This window comes from Pipra filicauda, unplaced genomic scaffold, assembly GCF_003945595.2.
Source record: "Pipra filicauda isolate LSUMZ 115617 unplaced genomic scaffold, ASM394559v2 scaffold10_size6260569_pilon, whole genome shotgun sequence".
NCBI classification, from domain to species: domain Eukaryota; kingdom Metazoa; phylum Chordata; class Aves; order Passeriformes; family Pipridae; genus Pipra; species Pipra filicauda.
The window spans coordinates 2,823,294-2,846,597 of NW_024103541.1; the positions used below are offsets into that span (position 1 = coordinate 2,823,294).

Genomic DNA, 23,304 nt, shown 5'->3' on the forward strand with positions numbered 1-23,304 from the left:
AAGACTTGTACATGCATGTGTACAAAGGAAGTCAAAGAGGACAATATCACAAAACAAGAACAGAATTGGTTATTTACTCTCACAAAAAGAATACACAGACAAAATATTTAATGGATATGCATTTGCAAGCTCATTGCCTTGCAAAGAACCTGTTAATTTTCTCCTTTTAACCTCTTTTTGTGCTCACCTCCAGTTGTCATGTTCCTGTCTCAAATCATGAAGTCACCTGTGCATATGCATCAATGAATAAGAGCTCTGAAATGGGTCCAGCTTAAACAGCATTGGGGGAAAAATGGTATATGGAAACTTGTCACATTTTCTAGTGAGCTCTTGGATACTGTTGCAAGTTTTTACAGTGTGTTGACATGGGCATGTGGCAACTGAGGGAGAGCATGGAAAAGCTGAGGATTTGAGCCACCTTCTTCCCTGGAGGGAGCAGTAGCTGGTGAATTTTAGCAAGGGCCCAAATGGAAGTGGCCACTAAATGGAAGTGCTCTGTAGGAGTAATCTGGGGTTCAATCCTGCTGCTTACAGGCATCAGTGACCCCTTTGGTGCTGGCATCCTCCTGCGATCAGGGCTTAAGCCTGGGCTCTTATCCATGGGTTTTGTATACTGTGCATGGCAGCCTGCAAGTAGGATATTGTGTTTTCAGCTCCCGGCTTTACAATCTATTTTTCTGAAGTTTAGTTGTCCCTACTGCCCTGCATTTTGCCCAGCATGATTCTTTCTTGCCCAGTTTCAAAGCTCTAGAGTTCTGCAGCCAAGACAGGAGTTTCTTGCTTTGCCGTGCTGGGGGTGGAAAGATATTCTGGGACAGTGGAGAAGACAACTGAGGTTAAAGTGCCACTTTGTTTATTTCCCAAATTAGCCACAAGGCTCATTTCAGTAAATGTCATTGTAAATGAGCAAATTAGACTGACTTCATTGTTACCATGTTATTTTATATAATTAAGGTTCAGAAAGACTCTGGAGATTTTCTTTGATAAGAAAGAAGTGGTGCAACATGACTACAAAATTTTTAGTGAAAATATAATAAAACCTTGCCTTTTCATGACCTTGAAGTGTATTGTAATGAAAGTACTGAGCTGGGTACTTATCATAAACCCTTTAAGTGCAGAAAGTCTATCTCCTTCCTTTGCCTAAACAAGATTAAACCAAATAGGATTCTTTTTGAAGTTTTGCCTTGTACCTAAATTACAGTGCCCTGGAAGAAAGGGGCATGGGGGAAGAGGTGGACCAGGGTGGTGCTGGGTGCAACAGGTCGCTGTTGGGCCAGTGGGAGATGGGGCAGTGCTGGGAGAGGAGCCCTGGGTGGCCCGGTACAGAGCCGTGTGGTAGCAGAGAGAAAGACCACCACGGTGGCCTTCAGTTGCTAACAAGGGGAAAGGATAGAGACTGACACCTAAATAAAAGACAAATCTTTCTATACAGCAGTTGTCTGCTAGTCAGAAAGGCTGCTAAATCATGGCTTTAATTTAGAGAAAGAGCTGATGTATTCGAACACACAGTGAAACTAGAGAATCATGTAATCATGTTGTTACAAAGCTCAGCCCTTCTTCTGTCTGCTCTGTCACTTTTCTCTTCTGGATCATTTGAAAATGAGAGCCTGATTTCTCTTCTGGCACTGGAAAGGCAATCACACATGCCTGCACAAAGCCCCTTCGTGTGAGTCCATCCCCACAGGTCTGAGATGTGCTCCTCTCATCGCCTACTGACACTGGCAAAAGGAGCGGTGTCTTCTACTTCTCCTGTGAAGCAGCTGTTGCTGTACAAATAACAACATAATGACCACAGGAGGAAATTACTTGGCGGTGAAAGTTGGAACAAAACTACTGTTGATTAGCTTAGCTGCAGCCAGAGTCTGCTTTTTTCCACCTTTTGCTTTGATAAAAGTGGTTGGAATTCTTACACCAAATAGAGGCATTTGTTGTAAATACAAGTTGTCAGTAGCATAACTCTGCCCACACCATGCAAGCACCATTTATAAAGTGTATGGGGGAAAGCTAGAAAACACAAGGAACTTGCATATCTGCATGTTATGTACTGTGAGTTGAGTCTTCATCAAGCCTTTAAAGGAGCATCTCCTCAGAAAAAAGCAAGTGTAACCAAGTGTATGGATGCCAGTGAAGGATAAATTCTTTATTGACTGAATCAGATTAGTTAATTTAGTTGTACCCAGAGTCCATGAAAACTAGTGAAAAGGGAATCTTTGGATCAGGTTAAGAGAAGTGGAACAAAACCATGAAAAGGTTTTGATATGTCACAGCACCTTTGAATTAAACCAGATGTGATGACTAAATCAGAGTCCTTGGACTGACACGGAGGTTTCTTTTCTTGTCAGCAGAGACTTCTTTGTGCCTGGAAATCCTTAAAGATTATTGTTGGAGAAGTGTTTCTGAGAGATGAAAGGATATTTGTGCCTGCCCAACCTGCTGCAGAGCTAACTACAAATGTAGGATTCAGTCTTGCCATAGCATTGCAGTGTTGCAGCTGTGATGATCCAACCTTAATGTATAAGCCTGGCAAATGACAGAGCAAAACATTCTTTATTTTAGATGAGATAGTATTACTGGGGAAAACAGATATATTTTGGGGAATGTGTACCTCTTTTTAGGGAAAACTATTTCAAAGGCCTTATGGAAGAGTTATGCACTCAAAACCATATCCAGTGTCTTCCAGTTCTACCTGCTGAACTAATAGAAGATATTCCTTGCCTTTGCACACCATATCTCCTTTTGTGACAGCAGTGTGATTTAAGATACAGGATCTCTGCAATTTATCCTGTTTAGTTCTGCTCATCTTCTGTGATGAGGAGCAGCTGGAGCAGCCCATTGCTGCCCCACCTCTAATTTACCGTGGAAGAAATGCCAGGTGAGTTAATAAATTATGGTGGGGAATAGGAGTTTTAGTAAAAAACTCACTGTTTTCTAGCTGTTCTGTCTTTTGTGACTCAACATAAAGCAAGTACTGGAATAGCTGCAAGGTTTTGGTAAAAGCTTAAAGCAGGAGGCACATTAAGGTAGTGAAAAGTCACTTTGGCATTATATCTCACTTTTATTTTTTCTTGCCTTTAGATAAGGAATAATCAAAGTGGAAAGAAGGAATCAAAGAAGGAATTTTATCTTGCCTCTTTATATTTTAATGTGTGTTTTCTCTTTACTTGAAATAAATGGCTTTTGTTAATTCAATCAGTGGTCAAACATCTAGAACTTTCAAGTCTAATTTAAGACAATAATCCTTGTGTCTGAAGACAAACACACCTGAATCCCAAATCTTTCTGGCCATGTCATGAAAACAGTTTAGAAGTAAAAGTTTTGTAGGTATTTCCAGTCTTGGCCAAGTCTTTCTTTCACACCCAACCCCCCTTTATTCTCTGTGGATGCTTTTCACTTTAGTGTATTCTAAAATACACAGCTTTTCCTTTTGTTCCATTTTTCACAGTCTTCCTCAGTGACTTATTTCTTTCTTCCTCTCAAGTGAAAAACCTGGGTGGAGAAAAAAAATTTGTAATTGTATGTGCTCATTAATCCCTGTGATTTCAATTATACACAGGGCAGGATAATTGCAGTTTGAACTCAAGGCTGGCTATACAGGTCTCATTGACTTTTAAAATATGTTTCTGACAAATGGTTTTAATTAGATTCAAGTGATGGGGTTGCTATTTTGGGTATGTAATCTTCACAAGGTATTTGTCCATGAAGATTCAAAAGAAAAAAAAAAGTCTCTTTGAACTTTGAAGGAAGTTTTTATCACTGGAAAGGGCTGTCCTAAGAGTGGTCAGTGACACATTTTAAATATGCAGCTATGGTGTTCCTTATTCTCAGTCATGATAACGTTAAATTCAGAAATGCTTAGAAGTTATATTGAACTTGTGTTCTCTTTTACTCTGAAATCTTAGGCTAGTGATTCACATTCATATATTTTAAACTAATGCAGATTTTTGGGGCTTTAGGCACAAAGAGCCATATGCTTCCTCAAGCCGAGAGCCCGGAGTGAACAAGACACTTGAAAGACACTCCCCTATGTGCCCAGCACATGCTTGCTTGCACAAAAGAAAAGAATCTCTGTGTTAAAATACAGTCACAGTTTCAGATCCTTACGGGCTGCAGAGCATAAAGATCTGATCCATCACTCAGTGAAATCGGTGAGGATTTTTCTATTGATTTTAATCAGAGATAAATCAAGAAGAGGCATTTTGTCCAAACTGAAGAGCTGTGAGTGTGTTAAATCAGCTGAGGAGCCTTGTCCTGCGTTATTAAGAAATTCGGTAGAAAATGAAAGTTATCTCATTCCTTCTTGCAAAATATTTCAGAGAAAGGATAAACGGGCAATATTTAGCTGGAAAATTTGGAGGTGTATAAATCTTTTCTGTTCTGTGAGTCTTGGGAATCTTTATCAAAGATGCTGCTGCCTGTGCAAACACCAACCAGGTCCAGGGGTGATGTTCCCACATGTGCCTCCCCTCAGCCCCTCCTTCACTGGACTCCCTTTGCTGTTGATTGCTCTGAGCCATAGCAGGGACCAAGAACAAGAGAAGGCAATTTCATAGTGCCTCCCAGCAGGAATTTTGCACTAAAAATCTAGCTGCTACACTCTCATTCTCCATTACTATAATATTGCAGAAACTATGGAAGAGCCTTTTTTCTTAAATTACAAATCTCTAGTTGCAAAGGAATAAAGCCTGTGAAGGGAGCAATTTGGTGCTGAGGCAACTCCTTTCTATCCTCTGCTCAATAGCAACCTATTTTAAGATGGTTTGGATAAAGCGTTCGACCTCTTTGGTTTTTGACAGAGACTTGGAGTTTGTTTGAAGGCTGTCTGTGTCAGCCCAGCACGTTAGCATGGGAGCATTTGCACGCCGCGCTGAGGAACAAGGCGGTTCTGGTAACGGAAGGCCGTGCGTTACTCAGTAATCTGCTGTCCCATGCACGTACAATTCAGCCCCCTAAATCTCCTCATGAATCACATTCTTGTTTATTTTCCACTCTCCCTGATTATTCACTGATTTCCTCAGTGCTGATGTTCATAATGGGAGGCTGTTCAGAAGGTCAAAATGCCTCTCGCTCGGCGCTTATTATTTCCCTTTTCCCTTTGCCACTAGGAAGCAAGGCTGTGATCAGTGGCAGAAAGGTTTCCTCATGTGTTTATATTTTTAAGTTAATTTTCATCTATGACTACAGCTAGAGTTAAAACCTATGAATATCTTGCTGGTTTTTTGTGTGTTGAAAAAAAGAAACAAAAAGCAACATATTTTATTGGATATTCTTTCCACTGCCTTGCAAGAGAACATAATAATTTGCCATCCTAAAAAATTTTTTTTTGTTGATGGTTTTTTAATTAGTTGAAGTATTTTTAATGATTTGTAGTGTATCACCTGCAGTAAGAAATCATGGATATTTACAGTAGAGGGAGCAATAGCCCCACTGCTGCTCTATTTCCCTTTGGCTGTCAGTTGCGTTAGAGCTTTATAGAGCAGACATATAGAGAAATAACAATTATCAAGATAAAATGATGTGTTCTTTTCTGTAGTAAAGTTTCCCTTGTGGTTCATACTAACTATTGAAATAATACATTCTTTTATAAAAAGCAGAAAATTTTGCTTATGGAGTCGTTTTACAATACAGCTGGATAAGTGGAACTTCAGCTGGATAAGTTTCCACCTGAAGGAGATTTCCTTTTTCAATTGCTACCTTAAAATTATGCTCTTATCAGAATTTTAAATTATAATCAGCATATTTAGCACCTTTTTTTTTTGAGACTTGCAGAATGGTTTATAACCTTCTGAGTGTTTTATGCTACCTGTGGTTAACAAGGCCCTTCTGGTGTTGCTATGGAAATTGTGAGGTTACAGTATGTGCAGGCCAGATCCTCTCCTCACTCAAATGGGAGTGGAAGAGGTGATGGTGGTTCAGCATCTCTTTGTTCAACTACCCTTCCCTTAAGCAGGAGGCAGTCAGAAAAATTAGGATATTTTTTGGGAAAAGGCATATTAAGGCAGGATGTTGTAAGACTTCTATTCAGTGCAATGAGCCTTGCAGGCTATTTGTAGTATCAGCCTTCCCAGACTGGACTTTTAACTGCAGGTCAAATAAAAATCAATGCCATTACTGGGCAACCCATTTTCACTAATCCTCTGGGCGGTCACTTGAGAAAGATTTCTGTATAGTAAAATATATTTCCTTACATTAAAGAGCCTCTTGAAAAGGAGGAGGAGGAGGATGTACTTGGCATGGATGTGTTAGCTGAAGTTTTTGTGTGAGGATGCAGTGGCTGCACGTCAGTGTAGGGTTTGAGCTGGTGCCTCTCCAGATGCACAGGTCTGGATGATGTAGCTGAGGACTGAAATGTGCCTTAATGTTGGTCTGAATTGCAGCTTCTGCCCCACCTTCACTTCAGTGCAATTACAGGAAGGATATTTCTCCTGTATGGTTGGGATTTTTTAATAGATTGCCTCCTGCAACATGCGGTGTCTTATGTAGGGCAGAGATGTGATACATCACGGGAATTGGTTCACGCTGGAGGAGTAATCTTAGGTGAAAATGAAGGGCTAAAGAATTTGGCCTGAAAGAAAGAAGGAAAGAAAGAAAATATGATTTTTCCATCATAAAAATAGAAGGAAAAAAAAGAAAGTTGGCAAATCAGGAATTTTCCCATGGGGAAATTTTGAAATTTTTCTTAAAATGTAATACTTAGGTGGAAACTTCCTAGTGAGTTCTGTTATTCAGGCTACAAATTCCTCCAAGCAAGGAACTATCTACAAATATGGTCTATGTGGTAAGATAAGATCTGATCTTATTCTCTGGGTATTAAAGTAAAAATGAGACATCATAGGCAAGAAAAAAATGTAGGAATAGAGCTTTTCTCTGGTGGTCACTGACAATGAATAAATATTGATCTCAAGAGTGTTGTCTTTATGAAACCACTCTTCTTACCAGAAATGCACTTTATAGCCTCTTTGAAAAGGGATTAGAGGAAGGGAGGGAAAAAAGAAGGCTTATGGCTCAGATGATCCTTTTGCCATTCAAGATGAACTGTCAAAACATTGTCACTTATTGTCACTGACTCATTTAAAAAGCTGAATCACTAATGCATAAATGGCTCTTGTTCATAACATGATTTAAATGGAATGCCTCTGATTTAGTTTAGTTTAATTTGGACATCATACCATCTTTACAGAATCACGTTGGTGTCACTTCCATTTTCTTGTTAAAGGTTGCTCTTCAGCAATTCACAGCACCACCCTTTCATTTCACTTTGACAGCATTGCCTCCATACGAGCACACTGACAGTGGCTGGGGTACCATTGTTTTGTTGTAATTACATCATAATGTCTTGAAGCAATTAATATTACAATAATATGTTACAAAAAGTATATGTGATGTGTGCATAGCAGTCTGTGCTGTAGCCCTTGTTAGACTTGTAACTGAAGTCTGTTTGCAGGCCTCCAGAGAGGGGTAGTTTGTAATAAATGCTTATACAATAATTAGCATTTCAGTACATTTCAGCAAAAAAAACCCCAAACTTTCTACCTTGTCATAATTAATTGCCTTTTTCTGTGTTAACTCAAAAAGAACTGACGCATTAAAGCTATTTTTAACCAAGAGGATGACCATAAGGTTGACAGTTTATGAACCAATTAACTCTCCACTTTTCTATAGCACTCCTTGAGCATCTCAGAGCGCTATAAACTGGAACGAGGATTCCTTGCCACTCCTGGGAGGCAAATAAGTATCACCATAACCATTTTACAGAAGTATGAAAGAGGTACAGAACTGTGAATTGCTTGATGTCGTTTTACAAATCCGTAGCAGAATTGTTACAAGATCCAGAGATTCCTGTGCATGTATGCAAATCACCCAGAGGCTTTATGTATGAAAATATGGTAGTATTTAAAATCTTGTAAAGGGCAGAATACCTTTAAACCAAAACCAAAACCCCCAAATCTTTGTGTTCATGTTCAGTGCATTCCTCCTGACCAAAGCTACCCTGTTTCTCCCTTGCGGGCAGTGTAACTGGAAGGCAAAGGATCGAGAGGGAACCTCAGGGTCATCAAGCCCTGCCACTTACCTGACAACTCTGTCACATGTTGTCAAGTTTTACTGATCAACCTCTAACTCTGTTTTTTATTTAGATACTTTGTCTTTCATTAAGATCATAGAGAAAAAGATGGGGAAATGAGATTTCTAGAAACATGGGTAGAAAACTGCCCGTTGCAGAGAAAATGAAAGCGCTACCCTAAAGAATCAGAAACTACAAATAAGAGTCAAATCTTGCAGTTCTTCTCTGTTTGAAATCTTGGGGAAAGGCCAATGGCAATTTTGCTTTAGCTGAGAGTATTTCCAAAATGAATAAGGAAGTGACAGCCCTGGAACTCGAGCTGTCTTTCTGTTGACTCCTATGAAAATTATACTGGACTCTGAAAACATGAGTGTCTTTTGTTGTGGAGTGAACAGAAAGCAACATCTGTTGGGTAGGCTCAGAAGGAGGTTTCTGAAACCTTTTAATGGGCTGGTTTCTCAGAGACTGTGACAAACTCTTTGTCAGAGGGAGATTTCAGAGTTGACTCCTGTGAGGTTGAAAGTTCACATTAGATTCTGAGTCAGTAGCTCCTCTGCCTGATGTTAGTGTCTGAAAATGTCCACCTACACTGTTATGGACAAAACCATAGCACAGCAGGGAGGCAGCTCCACGCCTTGGCAGAGTGTGCCATATGTAGTCATTTCTTTAGGGATTTTTGAAATTATTTGGCACTTAACACCTACAGAACTGTAATGGGAGTGGAGTGCCTAAGTCTACTGGGTTCTCGGCACATTCCCAGCTTTCCTGGTGATGCGTTCCTTGTCTCCTCTATTCCATTTCATCTATCTCCTTCTCCCCCTGGGTTTGCAGGAGATGGCAAGAGTTCCTAGGAGGAAGGAGAACATGTCAGCGAGCAGTAGCATGCTTTGGTGCTCTTCCCAGGCACAAGGAGGACTAAAGCAAATGCAGCCACTGCTGGTGCAGTGGGGATGTTCAACTCCCTTGAAATCATCAGGCTCTATTTTAAGTGTATGCTGTTTTGTTAGCATACCATAAACCACAGAAAGTGTTATTGGGCCTGGAACAACAAACCACGGTGTCCCTGGTGAGGATGAGAAGTCCATCTAACTTTTCTTCAGGGACATATGTTGAAGTATTTGTCTAATACTTTCATGGTTGTGTTTCTTGCACCACAACAAAATCCAATTCAATTTTAAGAATAATCACTTTGTAGTGTGGAGAATATACCTTTCAATGTTCAGTAATGATCTAGAAGATTAATTGAATAATGAGGTGGTGAAACCAAGCAAGAAAGTATGGAGGACTGGGAGAGTGTCCTGAAGGATTTAATAAACTGGATGATTGGGCAATATGATGGCAAATGAAATTCAGAGAAGATAAATACATGATAATGCATTGGGGGAAATAATTTAAGCTGCTCCTGTGCACTGATGTATTCTGAATTAGCTGCAACTTCTCAACTGTAAGAACTTGGTATTATTGAGGGTAGTGCAAGGTCTAATAACTGATGCAGAAGAAAGTAGTTGGGGAGATCCTGGACCACATTAGTACAGGGTGGAAGAATAATTTTCTGAACGATGTGCTTTACTGAAAGCACACAGAATGCTAAAATATTGATTTTAATTCAAGGAAAAGAAATGTCTCCTGACTAAACTTCCTAGGATTAGTTCTGGTTCCACAATCTAAATAGATGATGAGTTGTGCTGATAGTAGTATTTGAACCCTGGGTTTTTAGCAATAAAAGCATGTTATACTGATCAGACTGAACAGCATTTAGATGAAATTCAGTCTTCTTGATGTTAGAGGGACTTTTAATTTCACCAGAGCAGGGAATTTACTCTACTTTAAGTACAGTTAAAGTCTGTAGTAGACTTAGGACACTTATGTACACTACTGACTAAAACTAAATGCTGCTGTTGTCCCAGTGTTGCAGACACAAGGCATAGAAAATATATTTGGTCTAATAAGTTAGACAAGATAACACTCGTTGGTAAATAAAGAAAACTATTTAGTAGAGAACTTTAATCTTCATTGCCCAAATTAGTTTTAATTTGGTTTCCCACACTCGAAAAATACATACATAAAAAGAAGTGTGTGTGAAACTTTCCTTTGGCTGGGGGAGAATCAGCACAAGTACGAGTGTATATCCACATGTACATAAAAGGAACAGGAGGGATGGCCTTGCAAAGAGATTAAAATAAAAGGATTGAAATGCCATTACATATAAACAAATGCAAAATCATGGATTTCAAACTATATTTGATTGTATGAGTGGTAATAATGACTGCAGTGTTTATTTCTGTTGCCTAGAAAAGCCGCATATGTTTGCAATATTGACATTTGAATCTTAGATTCATTTGTCGTGTTCTGCTGTTCCATTTTATAACTGATGAAGAGATGTATCTTTGAGATAAAAGCTTCTCCTGGACTTGCAATTGGTTATTATTTAGCACTTGCAGAATGTCAGACTTGGGGAAGGGGTGGCTGGGTTTTGGGTGACACTCCTATGAGCAAATGGGGACCAATGTAGCTGTTGCACAGACTGTGCCAACTGGGACGAGTAGACAGAAGGGGAGGGGAATGTGTGTCCCTTGGGCACCAGAGTATCCTGCTATAGCACTATACCATCCACCATAACTGGGAATGTGGAAATTGTCTCTGTGCGAAAGATCTGCCAAGACTTCTCATAGAAGGAGAATTCACCCTGAAGTAGTGTGTTGTGCAGCTGTAGATCTAAGAGTATTTCACTGAACCATAACGAATTTAGCCTTTCCCTGAAGGCAAGAATACACTATAACCCTGTTGCAGATGGGTTAATTATTATTTAGAGGGGTAATTGTTCTCTTGCATGTCACAGTTCGCAGCATAAAGAAACCTTGGATTTGAATGTAAGAATTCTTACTCCCAGTATTTTTTCTATCTAATATATATATATTGTTCTGGTTGTTGCATTGGAGTAGAAGTTGTTTTTTTCCTTTGGCTACATACCAGACTGAATATTGATGAGCATGTACTGCGTGTACACAGGTTCAGTTTTTCCAGTAGCCATAACTACTCAAGCTGCACAGGCACCCTGTATTTCACTTTCAGGGTACTTGGCTTGTCTTTAACCGCCAACCATTTAAAACAAAAGTCTCTGAGGGAAAAAAAGAACCCAAACCCACAAACATTTTCAAATATAGTCAAATATTGATTTGCCCCAGACAGCTCTACCAAGAAACGAAGTCCTGATGAAATGAGTTATGCTTTCTCTAATCACTGACAAGGTGGTGTACGAATGTCTTTGTAGATTTGTGTCTGCGTTATATACCAGGTCTGCTGGTAAAACAGCCTGTTCTACCAGGACCAAAGAGGCTTGGTCCAAAGACACCGGATCTTGGTAGCCAGATGGCCTATGGCCTATAGCTCAGACTTCTTGCAGCTCTGGAGCATGGGCTGTCTAGTGCTGGCTATGAAATAAAGCATGCTAGCAGAGCATAGCAAGGAATTAGTCTTTCCAGATGTTCACCAGAGCACAAGGAAGAGCTGACACGACACAGCCAAGGAAAGGAAGATGGTTGGTTCTTGTGTACACTTTCTAGATTCATTATATCAGTCAGAGCGATACAGAAAGCTTTTTTATAGCAGATAGCAGATATCAGTGTTCCTAAACAGATCCAGACAACCACTGAGGGTTTACCCTTTGAAGGAAGGCAATGCTTCAGCTCCAGCAGCTGTGAGGCATTATGTTTTCAAAGATATTCAGAATCATGTGTGGTCCTTAAGAATTTATAGCACAGCTTCCCTGGAGGTCAATTTTGATACCAGCCTCTATCAGACTGACAGATGGGGCTGTAGAAATACCTACCTTGAAGGCAGCTCTTCTGCAGAAAGTATGTCAGTCTTACCTGCTGTTATATAAATGACCTCCCTCTCAGAGCAAGTGTCACAGTGGTTAGGAACATATTGTTTTGAAAATAGTGTCTTCAGATATGGTCTTGCCTCTTCTGCAGAACAGTATCATCTGTGTTTTCCCATCTGGTTCCTAATTTTGTCTCCTTCTAAGCTGTCAGCACACCAGATCTGCACTTCTGCACGAATCTTGGTCCCATCAGCACTGGAACTAAAAATAAAAATATCAAAGTGGCAATTTGTACTGAAACCCCCAACTGTACAAATCTACAGAGGCTCTTTCTTGAATGTTCTGCCACTGAAGCATCTCTTTTAGGGTGAAAAACATTCATACTTGCAGTTGTTGGAATGGTCACAAACCTCATCAGGAATCTTCAATACACCATATGTACATTATCCTCCCTGCCTGGCTACGTCTCCTTGTGAATGGTGGGAATCCATCCCTGACCTTTTAATGCATGGAAAGTGTAAGATACTATAAGCAAGATGTGGTGGCAGTAGAGACTTACTTTTAAAGTTCAGAGCTAAGCTGGGCTATGAGCTCTGAGAGATCTGAAGTACCACTGCAAGCAGTTAAGTGCCAGTTCTGGAGTCATTGCAGAGAGGAGTGGAAGGCTGGGCCTCACCCCAGGGGCTCTGGGAATCAAGAGGATGTGGCTGCTTGGACACATCTTCCTCCTTGTCCAGTTACGAGTCTGGCTGCAGTCCCATGTGCTTCTCTTGTATCCCCAGTATCCCAACACCTGCCCTCTGTCACACTTGCCTGTAGCAAGGAATACGGCGAGGAAGCTGGAGCTACTCTCTGTCCTTGTGAACCTCTGCTTATAGGCAGCACTGAGAGGAGACCTGCTATTAGGCAGAAAAGAAAAAGCCAAAAGGACCATAAATGGAGGAGAATATCTGAAACCTTTCCAGTCATAGCTGTAAGCCAGGCTGAAAATATACCTGTGGAAAGCGACAGAAGAGGAATTGTGCTCAGCAGGACTCTCAAAGCTCTCTGGAGAGAAGTAGTTACTGGAAAGCAGGGAGACACTGAATAACTGAGCCCTGCTCATTGTGTCAGGAAGAGTGATGGCTGCCCCTGAGATCTACCTGCAAGAACTGCTGTGTGTGCTTTCAGGAATGTGGATGAAAACTCAAAGTCACTGAATGACTCCAGTGCCTCAGATTTGGTCTCAGTAATTTACTGATTGCTGCCTTCAGAAACACTAATTCTGATTTTTTAAAACGAAATAAAACACCACAAAATCCAAACTGCCACAAAAAACCCCACTGAGGGGTATCTTCTAACAGTTCCTTGAGTGAGACTCCACAGATAAGAACTTATCCAAATCTGTTACATGAACAATACTGTGATGTTCACTTAAAGGCAAAATAAAATCTATTTGATTAACTTTATTCATTTAGGTAATTATTGAAAAAACACTTCACTTATTGTGGGGAGTCTGGTGTGAATATCACAATGTACATGTTCAGTGTTACAGCTACTGCAAAGCACTGAGCAGGATAAACAGGTACAGAGGCTGTGAGGATTGCTGTCAGGATTTATGAGGAATGTATAATGTACTTTGTAGTAAGGAGGTCTAGGGGATTTTGAAAGGTTTTCACCTGATTCAGTAAGAATGACTTAATCAACGACGTCCTAAGGATACTTTTAATGTGTTAGCTAATTAAGTTTACTAGAGCTTCTTAGAGGAATCCAAAGCTTAAATATTATGGCACATTTAGAGATCCAATAACTTAGTTTTCTAATGTTTTGTAAAGAAAAAAATAAACGGGGTTCACATTGTTTTTGGGTTTGCATACGACACCACTACTTTTGTCCCAGGAAGAAACTTCTTTCTCACACTAATTTATACTGGTGAAATAGAAAACAAGTTAGTATTTATGTCCAACCATGTGTGAAATTAGTATCCTACAAGTGCACTGAAATGAATGCTTGTGGTAATAAAGTAGTAGTCACTGTTTAATTTTAATGCATGCTTCACTTCAAAATTGGTTTTCTGAATAGCTACCATGTACATTTACATTCTTCCCCAAACACTTCAATATTTAATACTTCCTTTCTCTGTTCTAGTTCTGTAACTCTTTCTGCACTGGGCAGAACTTGCCTGGGAGGTTGCTTGGAGTTTAGGAGCTCATGTCAAATAAGTACTGCTCAGTATCGCTAAGAATCTGGCAAAATTTCAGGATCAGGATTAAATGTTTTCAGGAAACTTAGTTAGAATAAAATGTTCCAGCTTAACAGTGCTTAAGGCTCATGTTCTGTATGTACATAAAAGTACAGCATAGACTTGGCCGACACAAGCTTTTTTCAAGTCTGCTGTAGCAAACGGAACCTGGCTGAGGGATACCGCCTTTGTGATTAGATTTATTTATTTTATTTCATTAGTTAACAGAATCTGTGATCCATTAGCACTTATTAGCAACTTATTTAACAAATGTATCCAAAGAGTTGCCAGGGAGAAAAGGGTTTTCAATCACTATTGGCTCTTCTAGATGCATATCTGTAAGCTTAACTGAGACCTGTAACTTCTTGGATGCATCAGCCGTTTTGCTTGCTGCTAATTCAGTTTAACTTCTGTGGCCAGAGTAGCAAATGCAGTTCTGAAATTTATGGAAGAGACATATTTGTCTGTCTACTGATGCTAGCAAACCTATGTACTGCCACACTGATAAAAAAAACTCTCTGTTTTTAAAATTGTCTTGCTAATTGCTATCACTTTCTTCTGAGTGATGTTTCTGCAGAGGAGTGATTATTGCTCAGCTTTCTGTCCAAGTTAGGGGAAATGGGAATTTACATCCACTCTGAAAGCAGGAGTGTGGATAGCGACTGAGTAGACATTCCCACTTCAGCTGTGATCCAGAGAGGGAGGATAACCACAGTGGGGATGATGCTGGGACAAGGGCTTTGGCATGGAATTAGAGCTTGCTCCATGCCTGCCCAAACAGCTATTCTACATCTAAGCAAAGGACAGAGCTAAGCCGCATGTGTAAATGTACATGTGGATGCTGCAAAGCCAACCTCGATGTGCACGTGCTGTCTGCTGAGCCAGAAATTATCTTTGGCATATCTATGGGCATTTGAGCCTACGCATATGAAACGTGTCTTCTGCCTCCTCCATCCTGCCCTCGAGTCTTCTCTGAACACCCTGTTTCTGGGGACTTGCAGATTTTCCCTTGCAACATTCCTGATAGTCTAGAACGTGGATGGAAACTTCCACCCCCTTGTGCCTGGTGCCATTTAAAAGCGTAGTAGTCTCAAGTCTAATACCTAAACATAGGTCTGAACGGGTCTCTGGGTGTGAGAAATTCTTCTCACATACCCCAGAATGTAGCTGCAAATAAATTATTAACAAGGCAGCCTTATGTGCTTTTAAGACTTATATTTTCCTCTTCTGCTATTCAGGTTTTCTCTTGATCCCACCTATTAACACTCTCTGTTTAGACGTTGCTGTGTTGCTGAATGGGAGGCACTTTCTGCACAAGTAAGTCTCTGCAGCCCCTTGCAGGCTGCAGCTCATCTACTGAGCCTCCAGGGTGGTTTTTCCCCCTGTCCCTTTTGAATGACAGCCCTTGCCCCTCGTACTATGTTTTGCAGCTCTGGACTCCCGATCCTTTGTGCAGGACACCCATGTTGCATGCACTTTCTCAGAGTGCTATTCTGTTTCCAGCAGTGCAACTGTCCTAGAGCCTTCAAATGCATTTCTTCTGTCTTGGATCTGCTCTCTTGGAAAGATGAATTTTGCTGATTTCTTGTTCAAATTCTTGTCCCTCCTCCCATCCTATAGCTTGCAAGCTCATGAGGTTTAGCTAAAAAGTGTTTCACTCAGATGCCACCTATTGCCATCCCACTGGAAAACTTGACTGTAGCAGAAGCCTTAAATCAAAAGCCTGTGTGACAGTTTCTGATCTTTGAGCGGCTTTAGGGGCTGTCAAAAAGAAAAACATTCGTACCTAGTTAAAGTAAGTTGTGTGGTATGAATTGAGGCATTTGTCAAGTAGAGCCATGCAAAAGATTAAAAGCCGTGTCTGTCAGTGAAACTAGTGTATTTTGGCTTATGTAATTCTACAGGGGTTTTTTTGTGTTTTGTTTTTCAAGGAAACTGTAGGTGCCTTCAGCATTTTATCTAAAAAGTGAATTATACATTGCAGAAAGTATTTTATTCTTTATTTAACGGCTCTTCTTTGAACAACAAAAACTGTAAACTTCTTGCCGGGACTTGAACGGAAGTCATGGTGGTTCCCACTTGTTAATGATATTTTACAGTGACAGCCCTGTTCTGCTTGCCGTGTTAATAAAAATAGTAGCTCAGTGTCTGGGTTTGCACTAAAATTTACTGATAGCAGACTGCGGTACTCCCCACTCTGCATTGCCATGGTGTGTGCAAATAAGAGGTGTGTGCAAAATGTGACAGCAGGACTAATGCTTCAGTGATAATTCCATGAAAACAGTGAATATATTGTGCAGGGCTTCCCTGGCTGATGGAGCTGCAAGCAGAGAAGAACAAACTTGGTGTGTCTTGCACAGCAGAGATGGGCAAGAAATATTCACGGCTAAGTCTTGGTAGACCTTAATGAAACTCTATTCAAAAAAACCTCTCCAAACACCTTTATTCTTTAAAAAGTGGAACTTCTCATTTGTTTTAAATTATGAGAGATTTGGGACCATTCTTGTTGCAATGACATTTTTCTGTGAAGAAAAAAATAATTTGTTTTCAGAAGATATTGGTATTTTATATGGTTAAATATGAGTGTCTTAGATGGTTTAATCATTACCCAGGAATCTGTGTAGGTATTGGGATGACAGGCCAGCTAAATGAACCACTCCCTCCCTCAGTATTTTCTAACACGTTTGATTGCAGGTTATACAGAAAAATGTGCTTTCTGTAGCCTATATGATTTCTACAGCTGGTGCTGCAGGCCACGCCTGCACTGTTCCTAATGAAAGGGGAATATAAATCTCTCCATCGCTGACAACATTCATTCCCTTTGGAGGATGCTAAACCTTCCCTGCTTATGAGTAACCTCTGTCTAGCTTCTAAGGATGCTCTACAATGCTTTAACTCTAAACCCCACCAGGTTGTAGCAAATCCTGAGTGGATTCAAAGTGCTTCATGAGGAAGCCACATTCTTCCCAGCTACCAAGCCTTTAGCTCACACTCCTGAATGAACCTGGGGGAGAATGAGGGTTAAGGAGTGAATCTGAGTTGGGCTAGTGAGTATTCAGAGATGAGATCTTGAGATGGGATTCAAAATGGTGCAGCTTCCTTGAGCCTGGAAGATGGAAAGCTTTTCTGCTTTGTGCTGTGATGTGGAAGAAGGGGTGAATGGTCACTGAAGAAAGTCTGGTGCTTGAGACTGATTGTAATCAGGTGCTTGTACTGTGGTAATGTACTGTGGTAATACCCCACTGCTGGCATGCCTGATACTGAGGTGGTCCTGGAATCCCGGTTGTCCTAAGGAGGTGAGCTCAGAGACAGCACAGGGGTCTACAGGGAGCTTCAGCAGCCTGGACATAGCTTTTGTGTTGCTATTTTCTGCAGACAGTTGTGAAATGACCCTTTTTATCCATAAGCATAGAAGGATAAATGGCTTCAGCTAAAACCAGCTGGAGTTAGGCATGGGAGATCACACTACATCAGAGATCAGGAGGGAGGGAATAAGGCAACCAGAGGGAAACTAAATGCTAGATGGATCTCTATAGGATGTTTGCCCTTTTCTGAGTCTCTGGGCATGACATATTCTGTTTCAATTCCAGTAGTAAACAGTAAGGTCAGAGAAGATGTGACTGAGATCTCTGTGCTCATCCTGCCTGATCATTACCATTTTGAAAGTTAAGTTTCTGCAGGGAAATTTTCAGTCTTTTAATCAAATGCAATATACATCCAAATCCAGTCTTCCTCTCACTCAGCTCTATTGAGAAGAGATCAGGTGGAGAAAACTCATGCTCCTCTGGCATCTAAAGTAATCTGGGCTGAAACAGGAAAAGTTCTGCCAGGCTCAGCTGCTAACCTATGTACGGATTGAGATCTGATCCAAACAGTGTCACTCATAAGCAGTTGGCTCTGATACTTGTGTTATTCCAAGTATTTTCTGTCTTGGGATGCCTTTTGAAGTGCTCCAGTGAGTGTCTCTGTGGTGACCAGGTTCTCAGAGGTGTTTTGTCCTCAAGTCCCTTAAACATCAGAGTTTTTCAGTGGCACAGGAGTGGTGACTGGACATTACTCCTATAGAATAACGATACAGAGTCCATGGGGATGTGCTGGCTAAAGGACTTCTATTCTTGAGAGTGATGGATGGCATTTTACAGCAAGGATGGGTTATCCAAGAGTAATAGAGCCAGAGGGGTGATAACACTAACAGTTGCTTTTTCTTCCTAATAGTAGAGGAAACAAAAATGGAGAACTGTGAGGTGTGAGAGTAACACTCCTGTTTTACAACCGTGGTTTGAATAGGTGAAACAGCAACATTTCTCCTTAAGCAGGCTGCTCGTTTTAGAGCCGTTACGTGATTATAGAAGAATGAGGAGCTGGGGCAACTTCAAATAGGTGAACAGCAGAAGAAAGTGCCCAAATGGCAAACATCTGTCTTTCTGTCTATCTCTGCCTGTCTGTGCTTGAAATCTTGATAGCTGGACTCAGGGAAGAATATTTAACTCGGCAGCTAACAAAGTACAAGTATTCCTCACAGCACTCCTTTTGAGACAACACTTATTGTCCCAAACCACAAATACTGGAATTACAGTAGAGAAATCAAAACCGTTTAGTGAGTTGAATCGGTGTCTGACCTGGGACCAGGGTCTTGGCTTTTCAAACTCCTTTTTGGCTCTCTAGTCACCTAGGATTATAAAGAACAAAATATGAAGGCATACCTGCAACAACATGCAGTTTCACTGATCGTTTCCAAAGCAATAGTGCCCTACAGCTCATGAACATTAAAAAAAAAAAAAAAGAAAGAAAAGAAAACCAAAGAAGAATTTTTGTGTCTGTGTAACCACAGTAGCGTTCACTTTCGCTGCCCGAGTACCTGCCTAGCTGACAGCCGAGCGCCGCGCCGAGCCCCCGCGGCTGCTCCTCGCAGAGGAGACATGGCAGCGGTGCCGCCCGGGGATGCACAGCGACACGGCTGCGGAGCGCACAGCGGTAGGGAATAAAAAACCCCCCTGCCGGCCCCCGCTGGGGTGTCTGTGCTCGCACCTGTGCCCGGCCCGCCCCGCCCGAGCGGCCGCGCCCCGCGGAGGGGCTGCTCCGGCGGCGGGGGCGCCGCGGCCGGGCCGGCCTGGCTCAGGAAGTGCCGGCAGGGGAGCGGCGGGGGCGGCCGCCGGGGGCCGGGCCGGGCTGGGCTGTCAGCGCGGCGAGGGGCAGCGGCGGCAGCGGGGGGAGCGGAGCGGAGCAGGTCGGAACAATAGCGGGCGGAGGGGAGGGGGCCGGCGGCGGCGGGGCTCGGCACTCGCACCCCGCCCCGGCCGCGCCGCCCAGCGCAGCCCAGCGCAGCCCGGGGGCAGCGCAGCCCAGCCCCGGGGCAGCCGCCCCGCAGGCACCGCGGAAGGGATGATCCGGGCGGCGCTCGGCTGGGCTCGCTGCTGAACGCGCCTCCATCCCTCCCTCCCTCCTCTTCTCCCTCCCTCTTTTTCTCTCTCTCTCTCGGCTCTCCTCCCTAACTCACTGGATATTACCAGCCGCCGGGCTCGCTGCCGCCTCTCCCCCAGCCATGAATCCCGCCGAAGGGGCGGCGGAGGAAGGCGCTGTCCCTGACTCCGAGGTGGATGCTTTCTTCCGAACAGGTAGGGGAGCTGCGGGGAAGGGGCCGGAGCAACACCGGGCCCTGCCTCCGCTGCGGGATGCGGGGCTGGCGGCTGCGGCGCGGGCACCGCCGGCAGTGGAGTCGCGAGTAGGGGAGAGGAGGGGATGGAGGGGGTCCCTGCCTGCCTCTTCGCTTTGTCTTCTTCAGCCCCTCGCGCGTCCGTGCCCCGGTCGCTTCTCCCGCCCCCGGGAGGATGTTACCCCGGGGCTGCGCTCCCACCGCCTCTGGAGAGGACCGGCCGGGCCCTCTCCCCAGGCAGGCACAAAAGCCCCGCGGGGATGCTCGGGGAGAGCTGCCGCGTTGTCACCCCCCGCAGGAGGCAGCGCCGGCTGGGCCCCGCCGGGCCCCCGCCCCGGGCGGCGGCACCACCCGGGTACCGGCCGGTGTTTGGGAGCGGAGCTGGCCGCCTGCCCTGCCCACCCCGCGCCAGCCGGGTGGAGCGCCGGGAGCTGCCCCTGCCGCCCTCGGGTGGGCAGTGAGGGCAGAGACGCCCCGGGCAGCGCTCGCCTGCAGCCTCGCTGCCGGCCGGGGAGGCTGACCCCGCGGGGAACGGCTCGCGAAGTATCTCAGGGCTGGGTGAGAGTCCTGTGTTTCGCTCTCCCGTTTCAGAGGATGCTGAAGTGGAGCCAAGTGTAGCTGGGCTACGGCAGAGCGTGGTGTTGCTAATGAAGCAGTGGTTAATTAAATTCTATGGGCAATAGCTACATGCTGGGGTCCCCACTGCATCACCCGTTTGTGGGGTGGTATTTGTGTGGGAGCCACCAGCACAGTATCAGCATCTCAGGTGAAGCAACTTGTGGTTTGCATGACACACCCCCCTTCTCTCCCTTCCCTCCATCAAAATCTTAAGAAAGTATTATAATCTTCTTGGTAGATTTTTAATTAAAAATTGTAAAGGATTAAATGCTTCTTTCACAAGGGCATTGACCTTTGTGGGCTAGGACTGACACTTATTGCCACAGCTGTTTGTCAAAACTCTGCTTTTCAGCTGTTTTCCTCCCTCTACCTGCTCATTAGCTACACATAGTGCTTTGAGCTCCACTTACCAAAAAGCGATTATGTAATCACCAAAACTTTAAAGAAGTAAAATCCTGAAGGCCTGCAGCAGCTCTCTGCTATGGTAGACTGCACCCCATTTATGTGAAAACCCTTTGATCTAGAGGATAAGTATAATAAGGTCTGGCTGTGTGTATCTTGTGATCCACAAGTCATTAAGCTATAGGATATTTGCTTGTTGATAGCCTACCTGGTTACAAGCTAATTTCCTAAGTCTCAACAATGACAGATTTGTTAGGGGAAAAAAAGAGAAAAATAATGCACCAATTTTCCTTTAAAAAACCCCCTGTTAATTAAGGTTTCCCTCCACCTTTTTCTTCTCTCCCCTTCTTCACCTCAGGCTGAATCACTTCTCTGCAACACTGCCCTCTCAACATAAGCACGTTAGCAGAATTGAATTTGGAGAGAGTCAAACCTAAATAGCTTATATGAAAAAGGTATTCCTAAATGAGGGAAAAACACAGGGAGGCATGTGGCTAGACATTTCTGCCAACCTGCCTCCTTCACTTGAAATTTCACCTGTAGATCCACAAATACACTTGTCACCTGCATTATACATTTAACATGGAGATTTCAGAGATTCTTCTAATAGTTCTGCTTGAGGAAACAAAATCGCAGGAACCTGGGCTTGGAAGGGGGGCCTAGGCCACATCCTTGCAGTGAAGCATGTATGTGTAGGCTGTCTCTGATGCTTGTCTCCTTTACATTAAGGTTCATCAAAGAAGATGGCAAAATTTAGGTTTCTGCACCATTATGTAGCATCTTGTGTCCAAAAAGATGATATGAAAAAAGCCAAAGTTATTAGTAGTTAATTTTGATTGTCATCGGTTAGAATGGCTGGGCAACATCTCTGAGAAATGGGGAAAGCACGAGAGCAGGCACGACTTGTGTGAAATGAGACTGTTGGTTCTCTGCATTGTTTGGGCCCCCTTCTCTTCTGGGGTTTGTGTGCTGCTGTTGTGCCTGTCTGAAGTTGGGTTAATGGATGGCTGAGAGAACAGCTCATGTGGGGCTTGAGGGAACAGTTGTAGCCAGGACACCACTGACTCTCCCGCACCTCTCAGGCTGGCAATAACAACCCTGCCTGAGTAGGGACTGTGAGACAGGGTCTGTTAGACCTGCAGAGACCTGCATTGACTTAGCATCCCTTCCCCCTTGGTATCATCTTTTTTTTTTAATTCTTTGTCCTGACTTATATTCCGGTTTTGTAAAGCATAACCATTGTCTTACATGCCGTTGTACATTCACATCAAATAAAAAATGAATCTGTGTGGTTTAAAGATTAGCTGCTCTAAAGGCACATGCATATACTAAACAGCCTAAACTCTTCCCAAATTCACAGCTACCACATGGAAAAGCATGAACTCATTACTCTCCGTGAAAAAAACAAGGGTCCGAGTAACTAATATCTCTCTCAGAGGCTTTTAGCAAGCGGTTGGGCTTTGCACTGAGCCAGGAGGATCGATAGGCTGCTCCCTGGTACCGGCAGAGGAGGCTGATGCTGGGAGTGGCGCCGCACGCAGAACAGCTCCCCCAGCAGCACCCAAACACTCGCGGTACCGGTCCCTTATCAGCGGCGACAATTGAGATAGCAGCTTTCTGAGCTGTACCTGGAAAGTCAAATTGAAAAAGTTAACACCAGGTAATAAAGGAAGGTCTGTTCTGGTGCTTAACACTGATGAGAACTAGGAATGACTTTAGAAAGAGGGTGGGTTTAACACCTGTGTGGTTGATGCTGGCAGTCAGTTAAACCTCCCTGGAGACAGGCAGGACAGGGACTATTCTAATTTTCACCATCAGATATATGTGGAAGGAATTCAGGAATTCTCCTTTAGACAATCAATCCCGTGTTATTGGGATAAAAATTAACAGGCAGAGGGACTTGAAGGGCAGAAATTACTATAGCAGTCTCCAGCTCTGATTTCTAGGATAACACTGGCTGCTGAATTACAGCAGTAATTTCTGTGTGATGTCTGTCGCTTCTGTTTGAGCTTATGTTTCAGTAAGAAACCAAATCTATGCCTAGGTATTCCTTATTAAGTTTCTTATGTCTATTTTGGTGACAGATAAAATATGAGCAAGTTCTCTGGAATTCTCAGTAGTCTATATTTAATGTGTACTGAGACTTCTATATTGCAAGGAACAGAATCCAAATACTTATTGTTTCAAACATAAAGTAAGTCACTTCGTAAAGTGCACAAATGATAGATATCCCTTGGATACAGACACAGAGGGAAAGTTTTCACTTCCTGCCTAAGCTGCAGTAATTTATGCAATGTGTTTTGGAAACAGAGGTGAAACACGTAAGGAAACCCTTTTCCAAAAGTTTAAATATTTACAGAGGTCAGAGACAGAACAATTTAGCAAACTACCAATTACTAACAAGAGTAATCATCAATATTTCTTATCCACTATTAGGTACAGTTTTATTTTCTAATTTATTTTTCTGGCACTTAAGTATAGCATTGATTGTGTCTGATACGAAGATGCCAGCTTTGTCATTGATACTT

The 23,304-nt window shown here is 42.9% G+C and overlaps 1 protein-coding gene across 8 annotated transcripts in view; it reads left to right on the forward strand.

Annotated features, from left to right (window-relative positions):
• The first annotated feature begins 19,012 nt into the window (after positions 1 to 19,012).
• KALRN (kalirin RhoGEF kinase) overlaps positions 19,013 to 23,304 on the forward strand; it is a 508,531-nt gene continuing 504,239 nt past the window's right edge. For 4 of the 8 annotated variants that reach the window (XM_039381876.1, XM_039381887.1, XM_039381878.1 and 1 more), the window contains exons 1-2: positions 19,014 to 19,077; positions 19,614 to 19,718. In XM_039381876.1, the coding sequence (XP_039237810.1) occupies positions 19,023 to 19,077; positions 19,614 to 19,718 (160 nt within the window). In that variant the 5' untranslated portion in view covers positions 19,014 to 19,022. Of the gene's footprint in view, positions 19,078 to 19,613; positions 19,719 to 23,304 lie in introns of all 8 variants that reach the window. The other 4 variants (XM_039381883.1, XM_039381881.1, XM_039381900.1 and 1 more) reach the window with 3 other exon arrangements.